Below are 21,115 nucleotides of genomic sequence, written 5' to 3'. Positions count from 1 at the left end.
ACCTAACAGTACGAACTCTGAAGATAACTGGGGGGCAATCAATTCACATATGGAGTCCAGGGCACAGCTGGGGGCTGAGGGGGGTCTATAACAATATGAAGGAGTCTCAATTCATTAATACTGTAGGTGAACGGAGTTTGTCCTCTCCTTAATTGCCTTCTCCAGCGGAAGATACACAGGTGTATCCTAATGCAAGAGTTTTGAAATCTGCCACATCCCCTTTGAATCAGATGTGGTTTTCACAGAGGAGAAAAATATGCACACATTAAAAAACGATACGCTACTAATCCTTTGATCTATAAAATGTCTAGCATAACTATCTGCATTTCTTTTAAACACTTTACACATGTACAGTATTTTGGGATTCCTGCTCTGTAAACATAAATTGCCTGATAAAAAGCTAGTGGACAAGGAGAGTAATTTGTTTTCTCTCCTCGCCTCCTCTCCTCATTTACCTTAGACCTTTTTCAAAAGGAGGCAACGAGAGGACACAAGGAATCAAGCAAGATTTCTCCTAAACTAGTACCTTGACTCAACACTGTCTTTGATCAAATTCCAGGGTCAAGTGTTCTTCTGCAGTCCTTAGATTGGATATGGTTTTTGGAGGATTTGATGCTGACATAGCCAAAGAATACCCTCAATTTCACCTCTACAAGATCGAGGCTTGGTAAGTTGTTTTTTATGTGTGGTCTTTAAATAATTGTTTTTATTCTTTTGGGATTCTTTCATTATGCACTTTCTGTGTACATTTTTATTTCGATTTTTGACTTGGCAATGAAAATATGGAATAAGGGTACACCGACATTTGATAGTTAAGTTCCCTTACAATATTGCCTGCCACAAATGTTTGAACTTTCAATAAGTGCAAGCCAGATTCTGGACATGGCTAAATAATCAGATAATTTTTTGTACGAATCTAACTATTCCTTTAAACTAGAATAAAATAATATAATCCTTCCACCTGAACAAGAAGTTGGAGAAACATAGGAACGTCTGTGGAGTTAAAGATTATCACCTTAATTATCAATAAACTATGATTAGTTTGGGTTTGTGACTGCTTTGACCTTGTCGTGTTGCACAATGAATGACAATAAGTTCATCTTTGCATCTATTTTTGACAATGAGTGAATCTACAGTGGGTATCACAAGTATCCCACACCCATCCCCCTTGGATTTCTTCACATTTATTGTATTACAAAGTGGGATTAAAACTGATTTCATTGTAATTGTTTGTCAATGATCTACACAAAAATACTCACCAAAAAAGATTTAGGAAAAATAAAACAATGTCAAACACATTTGGCAGTTATTACAGATGTGAGTATTTTTGGGTAAATCTCTAAGAGTTTTGCACACATGGATTGTGCAATATTTCTCCATTATTCTTTTCAAAATTCTTCAGTCTGTCAAGGTGTTGGGGATTTATGGCTGGACAGCTATTTTCAAGTCTTGCCATACATTTTCAAGCAGATTTAAGTCAAAACTGTAACTTGGCCACTCAGGAACATTCACTGTCTTCTTGGTATGCATGTCCAATGTAAACTTCAACATGTGTTGTAGCTTATTGTCCTGCTCAAAAGGTGAATTCCTCACCCAGTGTCTGGTGTAAAGCAGACTGAAGTAGGTTTTCCTCTAGGATTTAGCTTGTGCTTACCGCCTTCCCATTTCTTGATATCCTGAAAAACACCCCAGTCTTTGCCAATGTCAAGCATACTGTACACATACCATGATGCAGCCACCACCATGCTTGAAAATAAGGGGGCAGTTATTCAGAGATGTGGTGTATTTGCCCCAAACATAAGGCTTTGCATTTAGACAAAAAAAGTATATTCCTTTGCCTTGTTTTTTTGCAGGATTACTTCAGTGCTTTATTGCATACAGGATGCATGTTTTGGAATCTTTTTATTCTGTACATCTGTATTCTTCCTTTCACTCTGTCATTTAGGTCATTATTTTGGAATGACCACAATGTTGTTGATCCATCCTCAGTTTTCTCCCATCATAGCTAGTTAACTCACCAATGGCTTCATGAAGACATCCCTGAGCAGTTTCCTTCCTGTCCTGCAGCTCAGTTCAGATGGATGACTATCTTTGGTGTGTATGGGTGGTTTAATACTTCACACACAGCATAATTATTAACTTGACCAAGCTTAAAGAGATATTCAATGTCTGATTTGTTATTGTTACCAATCACTGCCCTTATTTATGAGGCTTTCGAAAAGCTCCCTGGTGTTTGTAGTTGAATCTGGGCTTGAAATGTTATACTTGACTGAGGAACCTTACAGATGCATGTAGGGGGGACAGAGGAAAGGGTAGTCATAAAAAAATGATGTCAACCCCTATTATTTCACAGACTGATTCCATGTAACTTACTGTTAAGTGATTTGTAAAGCCACATTTTACTCCAGAACTACTTTAGGCTTACCCAAACAAAGGGGATGAATACTTATACAACTATATTTTAGTTATAAAAAAAATATTAATTTGTAAAAAATAAAATAAAATAAAAAATCACTGAAATTATGGAGTATTTAGTGCAGATCACTGACAAAAAAATATCACAATTACATTCATTTCAATCCCACTTTGCAACGCAACAAAATGTGAAAAAAATCCAAGGGGGTGAATACTTGATGATACGCACTGTATTTAGCATTTCAAAATGATGGCCATTTCAATAGATGGAAATGTGCCTGAGAGGTACTAATTTAACCTTCGACAACCGTTGTGTGAAGAGAGCGGATTTGCGAGTGTAAATGAGTGCGATAAAGGAACCATGAGAGAGAGCAAAGAAGAAGGCGCAAAAGGGTGTGAGTGGTTGGAACCATGTAGAACTGAGAGTGTAAGAGAGAGTGGGAGCTCTGCCAAGCTCAATGGCAGAAATGACATCACCCAAGAGGAGCTGTGCCCACCTGCTGCGGTAGAAAGGGGTGAGGCACGATATCAGACAGCCTCATTACACGTTTAAATTGTGTTATTTTTCCATGAATCAGTTTGAGGGGCAAGATAAAGTCTATTTTGTGTGAGAAAATGTCTATTACTGTCAATATATTACCAATCTTTGGTCAAATTAGGACTTTACAGGACTAACTGTGGAGTGGATAGTGTCTTATGTCATTATGAAATATCCAGCTGTTGCATTATTGATGTGATAGGATGGTTCTATATTCATTGTCCAGGATTCAGCTCTCACACCTCATGTTCTTCGATGATATTTGATTCATGTTGTAAGAATGTATTTCAGGAATCAACACTGACCAACAATCTAATAACTCTCCATTATAAGCCACAACCCCCCCCCCCCCCCCCCCCCAGCTGCAACAGTAAAAAAATAGTAACCGCACTTCCGACAGAGGCCCCCGTTACCATGGAAACCTGGCTCGCACAGCTGAGCTTTGCACTAGAGGTGGTTGCCGTGGTTGCGAGACGAGGGAGCCACAGTTCCTCTAAAATGTGTCAGCTGCATGACGTAAAAATCAAACAAACCATAAAACTCAAGGAGCTTTACCATCTAGGAATGCATTACCCTTAATGTGACCCCAATAGGTGATGCAAGGTCACATCTGTAAAGGACATCATGATTAAACAAATAGAAATAGTTTGCCTATGGGCCTTTTTTTGGGGCCTTTCTAGTAGAGCAAATCCTTTCTGTGTACATTTCCAGCAACACCTGGATAGCAGTTTTGATTGAATAGGGAGAACCCTAATGTGAAATCAAATACAGGGAAGACCATACACTTCCACCGTTTGGTTTCCAACGTTGAGAATGTGTCAACGTGGCTGCCGTTTAAGTTTCTTGGGTGCAACGTAGTCTAATAGTGTGTAGCTCAACAGGCCCAGTGGATAAGTGGGCTTTACCTGAAAGTAATCAATACTGAAGAACACAGCACATTTTTTCCCCATGACTTCATTCCTCAACTGATAAAAATACATCAGTCAGCAGCATTTGCTGCTCAATCATTACCAATAGCCTTAGCGTGGAGGAGTTAGAATGCTGCCACTGACTGACTAGTGTTCTATCAGCAACCTTTTAGAATAAACTATCCATCTCCTCTAGCAACCAGCCTCTGTCAGTACTAAGGACGCTCACTTACAGTGTAATGCATGTACGGTACTTCAGGGTGCATCTTAATAGGCTACAGTGGCATCCTTTCCTTATCTCCTTTACACTCATTTGGAGTCACAGGATAGGTGGAAATATTGTGGATGCCTATCAGGAATTAGCTTTCACCAAAATTTGCTTTCACCATCTTTCATCATTACAGATGAAGGAGATGAGAGGGAGCAACCGAGACTACTTGCATCCTCTGTGTTTGAATGGGTTGAAAGATATTACAGAAAGATGGGAGTAAGGTATATCTAACCAGGAGTACATGCAAGCTTGCCCCCTAGTGATCATGTTTGTGCGTCACATCATGAGAGGAGCAAGCAAGGCATTTAATTAAAACATGACCATTTTAGGCTCTCTTTTAAATCAGAGAAATAAGATTAAAAACTATTTTCAAATACAGAAACACAAAATACAACTATTAAAAGGGAAAAGTTACCTTTGTGTACTTGTATCCTGTATGCCATTTAGCCTACAGCTTTTGTTTGTATACTAACATTCCCTTTCACAAATGGGCTAGTACCTTACAGCTTGCTATGAAAGATACATTACATTTATTTTAGGTTAAAATATACCTACATTTCTGTAAATACACTTATTTATTTTATTTATTTAACCAGGTAAGTTGACTGAGAACACATTCTCATTTGCAGCAACGACATGGGGAATAGTTACAGGGGATAGGAGGGGGATGAATGAGCCAATTGTAAACTGGGGATTATTAGGTGACCATGATGGTTTGAGGGCCAGATTGGGAATTTAGCCAGGACACAGCGGTTAACACCCCTACTCTTATGATAAGTGCCATGGGATCTTTAATGACCTCAGAGTCAGGACACCCGTTTAACGTCCCATCCGAAAGACGGCACCCTACACAGGGCAGTGTCCAATCACTGCCCTGGGGCATTGGGATATTTTTTTTAGACCAGAGGAAAGAGTGCCTCCTACTGGCCCTCCAACACCACTTCCAGCAGCATCTGGTCTCCCATCCAGGGACTGACCAGGACCAACCCTGCTTAGCTTCAGAAGCAAGCCAGTAGTGGTATGCAGGGTGGTATGCTGCTGGCTAAACGCTAACGCTACAGTCTGGGATTGGTACATCCAATTTTTGTCTTGTAAAGAATTATACAGCCTTCAGAAAGTATTCACAATTGTTTTGTGTTACAAAGTGGAATTAAAATGGATTTAATTGTAATTTTTTAAATATACACTAAATACTCTAATGTCAAAGTGGAAGAAAAATTCTAACACTTGTAAAAAATACTAATATAGCTTGATGAGATACAGTAAGATCCACCTTTGGCAGTGATTACAGCTGTGAGTCTTTCTCTGAGAGCTTTCCACACCTGGGTTGTGCAACAATTGGCCATAATTATTTTTTTTTATTCTTCAAGCTCTGTCATATTGGGTGTGGATAATATTGAAATATAGTCTTGCAATACTTTTTGCCTTGGCTTTTTTAACCACTTACTATATAGGGTGTTAATGTATTCTTTTGTATAGATTTTTTAAACTGTTGTCTAAACAAGCTAGGAACATACATACAGTCCCTTCAGAAAGTATTCATAGCCCTCGACTTATTCTACATTTTGTTGTTACAGAAGGAATTCAAAATGGGTTAAACCAATTTTTTTTTCACCCATCTACACACAATATCCCATAATGGCAAAGTGAAAACATGTTTTTTGCACCTTTATTGAAAATGAAATACATAAATATTTAATTTACTCAAGAATTCACACACATGAGTCAATACATATTAGAATCCCCTTTGGCAGCGATTACAGCTGTGAGTCTTTCTGGGTAAGTCTCTAAGAGATTTGCACATCTGGATTGTACAATATTTGCACATTTATCATTTTTTTCATTCCTCAAGCTCTGTCAAGTTCGTTGTTGATCATTGCTAGACAGCCATTTTGAAATTTTGACATAGGTGAATTAATGTCCCAGTATCTGGTGGAAAGCAGACTGAACCAAGTTATCCTTTTGCTGGGCTTAACTCCATTCTGTTTATTTTTTATCCTGAAAAACTCCCCAGTCCTTAACGATTACAAGCATACCCCGAACATGATGCATCCACCACCATGCTTGAAAATATTGAGTGGTACTCAGTAATGTGTTGTATTGGATTTGCCCCAAACATAAAACACTTTGTATTCAGTACAAAAAGTAAATTGCTTTGCCCCATTTTTTGCAGTATTACTTTAGTTTTGTTGCCTTGTTTTGGAATATTCTTATTCTGTACAGGTAAATTAAGTTCATTTTGTGGAGTAACTACAATAGTTGACCCATCCTCAGAGTTTAATGGCTGTGATAGGAGAAAACTAACTGTTTTAAAGTCACCATTGGCCTCATGGTGAACTTCCTGAGCAGTTTCATTCCTCTCCGTCAACTGAGTTAGGAAGGACACCTGTATCTTTATAGTGACTGGGTCTATTGATACACCGTCCAAAGTGTTATTAATAACTTCACCATACTCAAAGGGATATGCAATGTCTGTTTTAACTCACTTGACAGAGGTTTTACAGATAATTGTATGTGTGGGGTATAGAGATGAGATAGTCATTCAAAAATTTTAATGTTTATTATTGCACACAGAGTCCATGCAACATATTGTGACTTGTTAAGCAAAGGTTTCCTCCAGGAACTTATACAAAGGGGTTGAATACTCAGACATTTCAGCTTTTCATTTAATTAGTACATTTTTCCAAAAACATAATTCCACTTTGACATTAAGGGGTATTGTGTGTAGGCCAGTGACCAAAACATCTCAATTGAATCAATTTAAAAATCAGGCTGTAACAACAAAATGTGGAGAAAGTCAAGGGGTGTGAACACTTTCTGAAGGCATTGATTCTTGAAGAATACAACCCATGCGCTTGTTGTATTCAATTGTTTGTAAACAATGACATTGTAAGCAAACAATTTATAGCTTCAAAACTGTCGGTCCTTGCATCTGGAGCGCTGTCTATGCATTCGAGTGAGGTTATATTTTCCCATCCCTTGGCTGTATACCAAAATAAGTGGCAGGATGGACATTTTGTAGTTTTTCCAATTGCAGATTGTAGCTTTAAAAAAGGTTGGTATGATGACTTTGTTAATATATTTATGTTTGATCTATGTACATTTCTTGAGTCATTTTGAATTAAATCCACCATTCTCTAATATGTTTAAGAACCTTTGTTAGCATTGATAAAGCATATTTGGAAATTGAACCTATTGCAAAGTGTTAATCTCTCAAATGATACACAGTGATAATTTGTAATATCTTCTGATGGACGTTTTACACCAAAAGCAACAAGCCAGGTCATGGAAGGTTAAAAGGACACTTCACCACTTTTTAACCCGAATACAGTATGCTGATAAAAAGTAGAGAAGTGCCCCTTTAAAACGTGTTTACAGAGTCATATGGATGTGTCCCAAATGGCACTCTACATAGGTAATAGTGCACTGCCCTATGGGCCCTGGTCAAAAGTAGTGCAATACATAGGGAATAGCGTGCCATTTGGGACTCACACACAGTGTTACCCGTCAGACTCAGGGACACTATCAAGTAAGTCTAGCTACAACTAACGCCCGCATTGAGAAACAGCAGTAATAATTATAATAATTGGGACTTTTAAAGATACTGTGGCCCAGCCCATAGGATTTAATGAACCCACATGTCTATGGACAATACAGTTTCAGTTCATTTATCAGGTGCCCAAAAAGGGCTGTAAAATTCATGAAAGTTTAGATTAATTCACTTCAGCGTTAACCAGTACCCACAAGGCGGATCTTTGTTTTTATTTAAGCAATATGTCAGTTGGTGACCAACTGTCACGAAACCACACCCACCCTACTCACGCTAGAAGTTCAGAATGAGAATGTACGGCTGCATGGGATTTATACTAATGCGACAATGTGCAGCCAATGGCAATGTCCACGATAGGTATAATCCTGGGAGACCCTTGTGGATTTGACAGCTCTAACCCAGTTCCACCTCCGACACCTTAAAAACAACAGCTATGAGGGAGTCGGCTAGCGTGAATCTGATTGAATCTAGCCTGAAGTCTAGTTAGAGCATAATACAAAACACCATTCCAAAAGACTAACACATTCTTTGTTTCTTCATATTATTTCCAGGCAATATTACAGTGGCGGCACACGTTATGAGGACTTCAGCGCATTCACACCGGAAGTCATGTACATGGTGTAAAATGGTTGGAGATGACAGGAAAAATAAGCTGTGATGTTTCTAGAATTGAACTAGAACCATTTGGCAATTAACCATAAAGAAAAAAGTTAACCAGTGCTGGTAATGTTTTCTAGGTACTTTTCAAACCAATTACAGACAGAAAACTGTGGATCTTGTGCAAATAAAAAAAGAAAGGTATTACATTGAAATATTCAGTTCATAAGTTAGAAAGGTTACACCAAAATCTGCCACACTTGTATTAACAGCAGTAGCAGGAGTTTGTTTTGAGTGGGTAGTGATTTCATCAAGACCAATGGAATGGTCTAAAATGAGAAAACTCTGCCTACCAGGGGAACCGGTGTGGTGATACTGATGGTTTCTATGGTTAGATGGAGTAGTGCATTTTTGCTCAGCCTAACCCTTTTTTCTTACCTTAACCTAATTGTCCTAACATTTCACATTTTAGTAATTTAGCAGAGGCTCTTATCCAGAGCGACTAACAGGAGCAATTCGAGTTAAGTGCCTTGCTCAAGGGCACGTCGGCAGATGTTTCACCTAATCGCTCGGGGATTCAAACCACCGACCTTTCAGTTACAGTGCCAACATTCTTAGCCTCTAGGCTACCTGCCGCTAACCTGTTACATGAATTATCCTAACCTGTGATGTTAATTATCCTAACCTACTACTTTAACTATCCTAACGCAACCGTAGAAGCCATCAGTTCCGAGAAACCCTTAGTGTACCACACTGGGCCATGCAAAACTAACTCGCCCAATGTTAATGGACATAACTCACCTAGACAAACCCAGAACATGTATAATGCTGATAAAATATCAAATACATTAAAAAATGTACATGTTTGCATCTACTGATAATGACACAGTTTGGAATGTAATGTTATTTTTGATGAATGGAATTCAAATGGAATGCAATGTTTTATACAAAGAATTTGTTTGACAATTCAAATGTCATTTTCCCTAAGCTGGTGTGCATCTAAAGTTGCATGACATTTCGCATTCTGATTTTAAAGCCACGTTTATACCTTGCGCTAACATGCGGACACTGGACGCATACAGTGGACGGATAGGAGACCAATTTTAATACCATGTGTGTACATCACAAACCTTGATCAGGTAGTGATCTGATCATCTTGATTGGATGACGCCCATGTCCATTGAGTCCAACTGCCAAAGACAAGTACTCATTACGAGATGCCTAAAAGGTTTCTCAACAGCAGCTGTTTATACCCTCGGTTTGACTTAAGAAACATCACTAATTCAAAGGACAGAAAAAAGACATTACGATAATCAGTACAGCAGAAAAACCTGGCTAAAAGTTCATAAAATATACCATGAGAACGCCTTATTTCTTCAAACATTGAATTATTAAGTGACATCTTTCATCCCTTTTCAGCTGCAGTTGTTGGAGAAAGTGACATCATCAGTGTTGTTGATGAAATGGCAACGTTGAAAGGGGCGAGGTTATAAATATATGCCTAAAATGGCTGCCGTTCACATAATTCTGTACATCACACATGCTCTGTCATAGATATGACCTGACGAGGTCCTGACGTGACGACGCACACATTCATAGATGAGGTGAACACACATGCATTCTTTCTCAGTCGTAGATTCACAGACATGTTCCCCACATAGTGCTCACACACACACACCTTTTCAAAGCGATGGATTGTAGGCTATGCTGGGGCTTAGCTACTGTTCCTTAGCCTGGGCATGAGCTAGGGCTTTCTCGTCACTGGACGAGGACTCGAAGCGCTGTGAGGCGATGGCCGCTTGGTGGGACATGCTCTTCCTCACTACGTCCCCCCTCCTCCACAGAGTGATCTCCTAGAACAAGGCAACAAAACAGGGTAGCGTTAATGAGGCACCAAATGGACAAAAACAGAAGGAAACAGGGAGAGACTACCTGAACTTGTCCAGTAAGAATGTTCAATATTACTTTTCTGTTGCGCTAATCAACACATCCCAGGTAACACACAGCCAACTAGTATATAGTGGTGTACACCTCATGTTACGATGCAGCATGGTGTGATACAGGTATGATTGGACCTCTATTTGGTTTCCTTTCGTTACATCCATTATACAAAATCAATGTATTGTTACAGCCTTACTGTTACACAGCACCCATGCACAGAGTTGAAATGAGCAATGTGCTGACCTTGACTATTGAGATATACCACAAATTAGACACCAATCAGACCAAATAGAACAGCAGCGTAGCGCATTATGAACCAACACCTACCCATCTTCCATTCTGTCTCTACCACGGGTCTGGTGTTTGTACGGTCTCTACCGTGTGTCTGCATGTACCTGCTGTTTGAAGTAACGCCTCTCCTCCTCGTCTATGAGCACCAGATTGAGGTAGTACCGCACAGAGTACTTCTTGTTGATGCCCCTCATCGTAGGAGTGATCTCATAGCCAGCCAGAAAAAGTCGAATAGGGATAGACTCCCCTGAAAGAGACAAAACCCATATTATTAAAGTGATAGTTCACTGTTAAATCCCAAAACATTGTTTAGACGCTTTCTGTCCACGTCCCATGCCCAGCGTGTAAATCCAGCCTTGTCAACTGTGCAGGTTGCTAGAAGGGGAAATCGGAGGACGGGGTCATTGTAATGGCTGGAATGAAGTGAATGGAAAATTATCAAAACATTCAGTTCCATTCCAGCCATTACAATGAGCCCGTCCTCCGATTTCCCCTTCTACCAGCCTCCACTGGTTGTCAATGCCACTCACCTCTCACTGGTGCTCCATCCATAATCTCGTACTTGGCTATGGTGTCGTTCTCATGGTACACGTTTGTGCCCGTGCCAGTCATCTCTCGCTTGATGATATTAATCTCCATGTGTCTGATCTTGATCCGTACCAACAGGAAGTAAATCTTCCCCACGATGACATCTTTTAGGTGGTACCTGCGTTAAAATGACAGTTCACAGCAAGAATGACATATTTAGGTATTGGTTTCCTTACCTTGAGAGCGGTCTATGGACAAGGAGAGACTGAAAACCAAACTGGTTTTGTTTAACTAGTCACTTCCATCAAATGCTTATAAACAGTACTGACAGAAGTTGTCATAATAACAAGAACTACGACAATGTTTCACTCCCCTCAAACCGGTCAGTGTGTATATAGAATTGCGACAAAAGCTACTTCAAATGTTCTATTATGTTCAGGTGGTTTTTCCCTCACAAATCATGTGATATAAAAACGCTATTATCATGGGAGTTTAGGGAAGTTCAACCAGGGAGACGGAAGTTTCACTAAAGCTCTGCTATCTCGCCCGCCATTCAAAAACAGGAATATCGCAAGCCTTCCAATCAATGTATATGATAAACCATGGTAATAGAGTCATACTTAGACTTGTTGTACTCAAACTCGATGTGCAGGCAGTCTTCGATTCCCACTTCCATCTTGATAGACGAGTTGAGTTCTGGGTACATACTGAGCGTGTGCACAACAATGTCCATTTCTTTACTGATGTCGTTCAGTCTCCGGCTTACAGTTACCCGCAGAAAGTAACTGCAATATAAAAAAAAAGAGTCAGAATATCAACTAATCTATTGGGTAATAATACAGGATGCACAAAAAAACAGAGGGTCTGCAATAACGCTGATAGGAGTCACATTCTCTCTATAAAGACTGTATGAAGGAAGTTAAGAGATAGCTTCACGAGCCAATGCTAATTAGCATAAGCGCAGTGACTGGAAGTCATTGAATCCTGAAGGATCCCTTTAAAACAGCTTTCATCCCATGGCCATAAGACTGTTAAATAGTTAACAACTACTGCTCCCCCTCACGACTACACTGCTGCTAAAATGATTCTTGATTTAATTTATTACTACCACTATGCTGCTGTTCATTCATCGCAATTACCATTAGTATCCATGTATTTATCCTGCTACGGTCACTATTACTCCTGTTTACACTAGTATATTACCATAGGTATGTATATATTCCTGCTACCAGTCACTTTTCAGCCCTGTTCACACGTATTTATCCTGCTACCAGTCACTTTTTCCTAATCCCCACCTACATGTACATATCTACCTCAAATACTCAAGTATCCCTGCACATTGTACATTTGAGAATAACTCAGTGCCACAGACGCGGCCCGCTGCCAAGGACTGGCTCCGTGGCCGAGTAAGACATTTAAGCGTGTTAACCCTCATAAGGCTGCCAGCCCCGACGGCATCCCTAGCCACGTCCTCAGAGCATGCACAGACCAACTGGCTGGAGTGTTTACGGAAATATTCAATCTCTCCCTATCCCAGTCTGCTGTCCCCACTCCTTCAATATGTCCACAATTGTTCCTGTACCCAAAGGTAACTGAACTAAATGACTACCACCCTGTTGCACTCATTTCTGTCACCATGAAGTGCTTTGAGAGGCTAGTTAAGGATCATATGCCCTCTACCTTACCGGACACCTTAGACCCACTTCAATTTGCATACTGCCCCAATAGATCTACAGACGATGCAATCGCACTGCACACTGCCCTATCCCATCTGGACAAGAGGAATTCCTATGTAAGCATTCATAATCATGAATCAAGTCAACAATCTACTGGCAAATCCTTTTCAATCCTTGTCATATGAAGAGAAATTATAGATAAAACGTATCGGTGCTCATCAGCCATTGGACATAAATATTACACAACAAGTTGGAAATCGCAAATTCAACAATGAGTGGTTTGGAAGGAATCAGTGACAGTGGCTGTGTGGTCACAAATCTGGGATTAAGGGGCTCTTTTCCAAATTTAAAATGATAAACATTCAAGATAGGCCATGCTATCAATGAAACATGATTTGTGCCACGCTCAAAACAACTTAACTCGGAACTGCGAAAACTTGACTTCAGTGAGTTCAAGACAACTGGGAAGTCGGGAATAAACGAGCTCCAACTGGGAAAATACATTTTGAGTGATCATCCAACTCAGAATTGTAAAACAAAATTTGCACAGGAAGGACTGCCACGCCACCTTCCTGTGAGCACAGCACAACAGGTAAGTCCAAAAATGTATTGCATGCTGCTGCATAAATTATATAATATGCTAGGGAGATATATATACTGTAGCTAAGAAAGTAGTACTAAGTGTATGTTGTGTAGTAAGACTAATAATTTGGTCTATTTACCCCTCTTAATTTCACCTACATGTGGTGCACATGTAGCGTATAACCTGTTTTAGAGAAATATAATCATTGAATATTGTAAGAGCTTATACGCCCACTTTATTTATCCTACGGTTCTGACTTGGTGTACAGGGAGAACACTGTAAGAACGAACCATGTTCTGAATTCTGTCGCTGTACATTTCAAAAGTGATAAACAAATAGCTATATTGACTACGTCCATCCGTCCTAGCTCGCTCATTAATATCTTAATCGAAATTACGGATTGCCTCTTATCCGCTTGTCGTCCCCTTATGCCATAGTTTGTACATCTCAATTGTCAGTAGAAACCACATTTGTTTAGGCAAGTCAGCCATATCACCTATGTTTTTTTTTAAAGCAGTAAATGAGGCTGGATGAACTGTTTCGCTGCCAGACAAGGCTCCAATGAAAACCAGGTGTAGCAGTGGTAAGATGTTGGGACTGCTGTATGTAGGCCCTAACAGTTTGTAGGCACCGTTTGTCACCATTATAGTGCAATTAATGTATTGTGACTTTACTGGCATGCATCCCACTTTTATTATTTTTTGCCCCACCAAATTCGGCAATGTATGTAACACAGTCCTATTGCGCTGTGAAAATGTTTCATGCATGGTTTGTTTAGTCTTGCCATATACTTAAATGTTGCTTACCGTAATTTGACATTCTGGCCCGTGTAGGCCTCGTATGGTTTCTCCACATTTGTGAACTCAAAGTCGAAGGTCCGGGACTGCGTTAGCTCTCCCGGTTGGGCCAAGTCTTTAACCAGAGACACAAACTCATAGTTGTTTCCCCTGTCGTAGTACAGCTCTGAAAAGAGAGAAATGGTTGTTGGTATCACCAGTTTACAGATTGCTTTCTAATCTATCCCTTTAAAAGGTATTACATGTACTATAGAGAGAGATTCAAGGTAATGCAACAAAATTACAACATCTTACAAGGGTGTACATTTTTATTATGTTATTAGTCACAAACACATATTTAGCAGATGTTATTGGGGGTGTAGAAAAATACTACTAGATAGCTTGTTAGATAAGTATCTAACAATTCAAAACAATACAGACAAATCTAAAAGTAAAAGCTCAGTCCGATGATGCTGACACACCGCCCCAGACCAAATCGATCTCGCTCTAGAGTACAGGCCTCGGTGTAATGCTCATTCCTTCGACGATAAACGCGAATCCGACCATCACCCCATTTGAGACAAAACCGTGACTCGTCAGTGAAGAGCACTTTTTCCAGTCCTGTCTGGTCCAGCGACTGTGGGTTTGTGCCCATAGGCGATGTTGTTGCCGGTGATGTCTGGTGAGGACTTGCCTTACAGGCCTACAAGCCCTCAGTCCAGCCTCTCTCAGCCTATTGTGGACAGTCTGAGCACTGATGGAAGGATTGTGCGTTCCTGGTGTAACTCGGGCAGTTGTTGTTGCAATCCTGTACCTGTTCCGCAGGTATGATGTTCGGATGTACCGATCCTGTGCAGGTGTTGATACACGTGGTCTGCCACTGCGAGGACGATCAGCTGTCCGCCCTCTCTCCCTGTAGCACTGTCTTGGGCGTCTCACACTTCAGACATTGCAATTTATTGCCCTGGCCACATCTGCAGTCCTCATGCCTCCTTACAGCATGCCTAAGGCACGTTCACGCAGATGAGCAGGGACCCTGGTTATCTTTCTTTTGGTGTTTTTCAGAGTCAGTAGAAAGGCCTCTTTAGTGTCCTACGTTTTCATAACTGTGACCTTAATTGCCTACCGTCTGTAAGCTGTTAGTGTCTTAACAACCGTTCCACAGGTGCATGTTCATTAAGTGTTTATGGGTCATTGAACAAGCATGGGAAACAGTGTTTAAACCCTTTACAATGAAGATCTGTGAAGTTATTTGGATTTTTACGAATGATCTTTGAAAGACAGGGTCCTGAAAAAAAAACATTTCTTTTTTTGCTGAGTTTAGTTGGTTTAGCCATGGAAAAAGTCAGGAACCTTCCCACTAGCCATGATTGGCTGAGATAATGGATGGGCTGGACATGCCGGGAGATGAGTTTTTGGATTGGTCTGCCGCACTGTTTTTGAAAGATATAACATTAGCCATCGAGAACTACAAAAGTTGCAACTTCTCAACAACATTGATGCCCTGAATTTAACAGGCGTTATCGACAGATCAGTTGGAAAAAATTATGGGCTATTTTCTGCACACGTCAGTGTGAACCAGTGACTTGAAACAACACTGGCCAAACAAGATGTAGCTACAAACAAAATGAAGTTAAATAGTTCCAGTCTGTCGTGAAGCATTCATCCATGCATACGGGTAAGAGTCTAGCTATAGTTTCAGATATAAATTACTATTTTTTTCAGAAAGTCATTTTCATTGCAAGTTAACCTGTCTAGGACTGGCGGCCCCCCCCCCCCCCCCCCCCCACACCCCCACCCCACCCCCACTGAAAAGGCAGAGCCGCGAAATTCAAAAAAAATATATTTTTTTAATATTTAACTTTCACACATTAAAGTCCAATACAGCTAATGAAAGACACAGATCTTGTGAATCCAGCCAACATGTCCGATTTTTAAAATGTTTTACAGGGAAGACACAATATGTAAAGATGTAAATCTATTAGCTAAAGACATTAGCATAATCCACCATCTTTTCTTTGTCCACCAACACCAGTAGCTATCACCAATTCGGCTAAACTAAGATATTGATAGCCACTAACCAAGAAAAAAGCTCATCAGATGACAGTCTGATAACATATTTATGGTATAGGATAGGTTTTGTTAGAAAAATGTGCATATTTCAGGTAGATGTCATAGTTTACAATTGCACCCACCGTCACAAATGGACTAGAATAAATACAATGAGCAACGTGTTTACCTAACTACTAATCATCAAACATTTCGTAAAAATACACAGCATACACTAATCGAAAGACACAGATCCTGTGAATACAGACAATATTTCAGATTTTCTAAGTGTCTTACAGCGAAAACACAATAAATCGTTATATTAGCATAGCACATGTGCAAACATTACACCAGCATTGATTCTAGCCAAAGAGAGCGATAATGTAAACATCGCCAAAATATATTAATTTTTTCACTAACCTTCTCAGAATTCTTCAGATGACACTCCTGTAACATCACATTACAACATACATATACAGTTTGTTCGAAAATGTGCATATTTAGCCACCAAAATCATGGTTAGACAATGAGAAAAGTAGCCCAGCTGGTCAGAAAATATCCTGCGCCATATTAGACAGTGATCTAGTCGTATACATAAATACTCATAAACGTGACTAAAAAAATATAGGGTGGACAGCGATTGATAGACAATTTAATTCTTAATACAATCGCGGAATTACATTTTTTAAATTATCCTTACTTTTCAATACAGTTTGCGCCAAGCGAAGCTACGTCAAACAAGATGGCGTCCTAAGCCATTAACATTTTTCGACAGAAACACGATTTATCATAATAAATTGTTCCTACTTTGACCTGTTCTTCCATCAGAATCTTGGTCAAAGAATCCTTTCTTGGGTCTAATCGTCTTTTGGTCGAAAGCTGTCCTCTTGCCATGTAGAAATGTCCATTGCGTTCGGCATGAACTGGAAGCGTGCCCAGAGATTCACAGTGTCTCAGAAATAAATGTCCCAAAATCGCACTAAACGGGTATAAATTGCTATAAAACAGTTTAAATTAACTACCTTATGATGTTTTTAACTCCTATAACGAGTAGAAACATGACCTGAGAAATATTACTGGCTCCACTAATGCTTGGAAAAAGAACGGGTCGGTGCCCACCGTGCGTCCGACGCAGCAGGAAAGGAGTGCCTACCTACACGTGTTTTTCATTTATAGTGGCTGTGATTGCGCAATCCACACCATTCAAATCGTCATCACGTAAAGGCATCCAGGGGAAGACGTAAGCAGTGTCCGTATACTCATAGCAATAACAGTGGCCTTTAAACTGACTCCAGAACAGGGGCCAACATGTGTGAAATCTGACTCCATGTCAGGGAATTTGCTGTAGAATGAGTTCTGTTCCACTCAGAGACACAATTTCAACGGCTAAAGAAACTATAGACTGTTTTCTATCCAATAACAATAATAATATGCATATTGTACGATCAAGAATTTTGTAGGAAGCCGTTTCAAAAATTACACGATTTCCATAAATAGTGACAACAGCACCCCCTAGCCTCAACAGGTTAAAGCATACTGTTAGCTAGCTGGCTCACTAGCTAATGTCACATGTATGATCTGTGTAGTAATATTATTTGAATCCGAAACCCATTTGTATTGCTAGTTATAGCCTAATGTTAGCTAGCTAACATTGAACCTAATTTGTTAGCTTTAGCTACCTGCAGATTCATACTACAGCTATGATAATGTTTGCATTGGTGGTAGGAGTTGGGATTATTCCAGTCCATTGTTTAGCTAGCTACATGTCTAAACAAAAGAGTCAACTTTAGCCGGATTAGTACATGACCCATCAAATTAGCCAGGTTGTGTTTGGAGGTGATTACGGCCATCTAATGTATTTCATGAACATGTGTACATGTCTAGAGAATAGTGCCCCATCCACTAAGCTAGATGTGGCTTGGTGGGTGGTTACAGCATTTCCTTCACATGACCCATCAATTTAGACAAGTGTCAGGTAAGCGTCTAATAATAATGACAAAAATATTGTATCTTGACACTTTCTGTTTTTGATATTGCTACCATGCAAGTAACTACTTCACTGTACCGTTTACACCTTCTGTATCCTGTGCATGTGACAAATAAACTTACATTACATTTGATATAGGGTGTGTTTTCCACATGGCCTCACATGTGAATCCTTAAAGAGATGGGTGGGGATAATGCCTAAGAAGGTTGTGAACGATGCTGAATGGGCGTAGACAAAGACGAGCTCTCCAGTAAGTGTACCAAAACATCCAAGGGCCATTTTCTCAAAAGTGGAATTTATCAACTTTCAAAGCAGAATTACTTTCTCATTGTTCCACAACTGCAGTGTATGATATACGATTTTCTAGCTCCGAGTCTTTACTTTTAGCCAATGTAAAAAAAAATAATAATAATTTCAAATTTTGCTACATAAGACTGAATCGAGGCGTTGGTCACATGTGGTTTCCAGTTTGCATAAAGTCCAGTGTAGTTCCTTGAGGGCCGTCGTGATATTGGCTTGAGGGGGAATATACACGGCTGTGACTATAACCGAAGATGATTATCTTGGTAGGTAATGGGGTCAGCATTTGATTGAGGTATTCTAGGTCGGGTGAACGAAAGGACTTGAGTTTCTGTATGTTATCATAATCACACCATGAGTAGTTAATGAAACATTACACCACCGGAGTCATTTTTTTCCTGTCTGCGGAATACTGATAACGTGTATTACAATGTAGGCCTAAATGACATGATACAGACCAAGTGTAAGTGACAGGTTAAGTTAGTCTCATGATTTTCACATCTGAACTTCTGACTGGTTAAGTTAGCCTCATACATTTTTGAACTTCTGACCAGGTAGAATCTACTGTAGGAGAGTTTCTGTGGCACAATGGTTCTTCTGATGATCACTTCCAGTATCACGACGCTTTAACCCGTGCCCAAGTTGCATGCAGTGAATGAACATGGAATGGCTACGTGTTGCGTCACTGTTCAATCATAGGACACAGATAGCTAATTTGATCAGCCTGGCAATTAATTAGGATGACAATATCATGAATAGAGACTTGTTAATGTTTTGCACCATGGATAATTGTGTAGCTTATTTTGGTAGTGACAACACAAAGATGGGTCTGTCACACTTACCAATTTTACCAATAAACTCGATTCTGATGCCTTGATGCTCGAGTCTTTTCGCTGGATTCTTCAGTGTTATGTTGACTTTTCCAGATACTGTATCGCCATCATAAAACAGAAAATATTGGTCCATTTTCCCATCTTCGGTCTTATGTTCGGCTTTCTTTCTTGTCTCAGCGTCATTCAAAACTATATCGATTTGTGCACTTTGACCAAAACTAAAAAAGCTCATCACTGCACCTTGTTTCAGAGCCTTTGTAGATTCTGCATGTACAACAAATCCTACGTTACTGTATTTCAAATCCTTACAGTAACGAGTGATTTCTTCCGAAATTTAGATTGCGCTGTACTATACAACTACCTAAACTAAATAGGGCAACTGTTGAAGCAATGTCCAATGCTGAGCTTCCTCTTTAAATGCGCATGCGTGTAAGTACAGTGTGCGTTAGAAAAACAGATATTTAACAGATAGAAAAGAGAGAAACTACCTATGCCAGAAAATTATGATATTCTAAATAAATGAAACAAGATAGATGTCAGCTTCAGCCAAAGCTATCAGCAGAGACCGAAGAAGTGACACATCCCACTTCCTCATTTTTTTCTGGTTCAAATAGTCATATACTGGTTTATATACAGTCAACGCACTTAGTAGACAAGTCCCCGCTGCCTTCGAGAGAGCCACCCCTTTAAGTAGAACGGAATCAATGGTAAACGGCCTGAGTGGGACATTTTAATTTATCCAATATCTTTGCTGTCAGCGTCAGATTCTGCGCGATTTCAACCCAACATTTCTGGTGCGAAAACAACCGCTGATGACGTAAAACAAGCACGCAGCGCCGCGCCTGCAGAGTTGGGTCACAGATGTTTTATAACTAATTCAAGATAGACCACAGCCTGTCGTTTCCAATGGGAACAAATGAGTCACAGTGGGCAGAACAAGCAAGGAGGTGGGCAGAGCCAAATACGAGCTAGCGAGATCCTAGCATACTTACGTTCTAGCATAGGTTTGCATATTTCCGTTAGGGAACGCATACTGTGAAATGCACGTGTGCAATAACTCAATCAACTTTGCACTCCTAAACAACGCGATTTTTAAAAAACTTTGACGAAGGCTAAAGTCTACAAAACGTAGTCCACTCAGTTCATAACAGATTCTAGTTTTGGGAACATAAAACTGTATTGAGATCAAATGTTTCATAAGTGTGTTGACTGTATATGAACCAGTATATGACTATTTGAACGAGAAAAAAATTAGGAAGTGGGATGTGTCTCTGCTGACAGCTTCGGCTGAAGCTGACATATCTATCTTGTTTCAATTTGCAGAATGAAGGCCAAAATCTTCTTCCACATTCTCCCAAAATCAAATTTTATGTGTCACATGCGCCGAATACAACCTTACAGTGAAATGCTTACTTACACACCCTTAACTAACAATGCAGTTTCGGGCCTCCCGGGTGGGGCAGTGGTCTAGGGCACTGCATCGCAGTGCTAACTGCGCCACCAGAGTCTCTGGGTTCACGCCCAGGCTCTGTCACAGCCGGCCGCGACCGGGAGGTCCGTGGGGCGACGCACAATTGGCATAGCATAGCGTCGTCCGGGGTAGGGAGGGTTTGGCCGGTAGGGATATCCTTGTCTCATCGCACTCCAGCGACTCCTGTGGCGGGCCGGGCGCAGTGCGCGCCAACCAAGGGGGCCAGGTACACGGTGTTTCCTCCGACACATTGGTGCGGCTGGCTTCCGGGTTGGAGGCTCGCTGTGTTAAGAAGCAGTACGGCTGGTTGGGTTGTGCTTCGGAGGACGCATGGCTTTCGACCTTCGTCTCTCCCGAGCCCGTACGGGAGTTGTAGCGATGAGACAAGGTAGTAATTACTA

The 21,115-nt window shown here is 40.3% G+C and overlaps 1 protein-coding gene across 2 annotated transcripts; it reads right to left on the bottom strand.

Moving 5' to 3' along the window:
- Nucleotides 1–6,673: 6,673 nt before the first annotated feature.
- On the bottom strand, nucleotides 6,674–20,058 carry LOC129819311 (vacuolar protein sorting-associated protein 26B-like). Of its 2 annotated transcripts, XM_055875754.1 has the most exons (7): nucleotides 19,253–20,058; nucleotides 14,105–14,261; nucleotides 11,660–11,824; nucleotides 11,042–11,217; nucleotides 10,616–10,758; nucleotides 9,958–10,132; nucleotides 6,674–9,469 (listed from the first exon to the last, which is right to left on the bottom strand). In XM_055875754.1, the coding sequence occupies exons 1-6, from the start codon at nucleotides 19,473–19,475 to the stop codon at nucleotides 9,998–10,000; spliced, it is 999 nt and encodes a 332-aa protein (XP_055731729.1). In that variant the 5' UTR covers nucleotides 19,476–20,058; the 3' UTR covers nucleotides 6,674–9,469; nucleotides 9,958–9,997. The 2 variants fall into 2 exon arrangements, with proteins under 2 accessions (XP_055731729.1, XP_055731728.1); XM_055875753.1 differs by having other exon boundaries at nucleotides 6,674–10,132.
- Between the last annotated feature and the right edge of the window lie 1,057 nt (nucleotides 20,059–21,115).

The sequence above is a fragment of the Salvelinus fontinalis genome, chromosome 2 (genome assembly GCF_029448725.1).
Source record: "Salvelinus fontinalis isolate EN_2023a chromosome 2, ASM2944872v1, whole genome shotgun sequence".
Taxonomy (NCBI): domain Eukaryota; kingdom Metazoa; phylum Chordata; class Actinopteri; order Salmoniformes; family Salmonidae; genus Salvelinus; species Salvelinus fontinalis.
The sequence above is the reverse complement of the archived record's forward strand: the minus strand, read 5'-3'. Positions and strand labels throughout refer to the sequence as shown.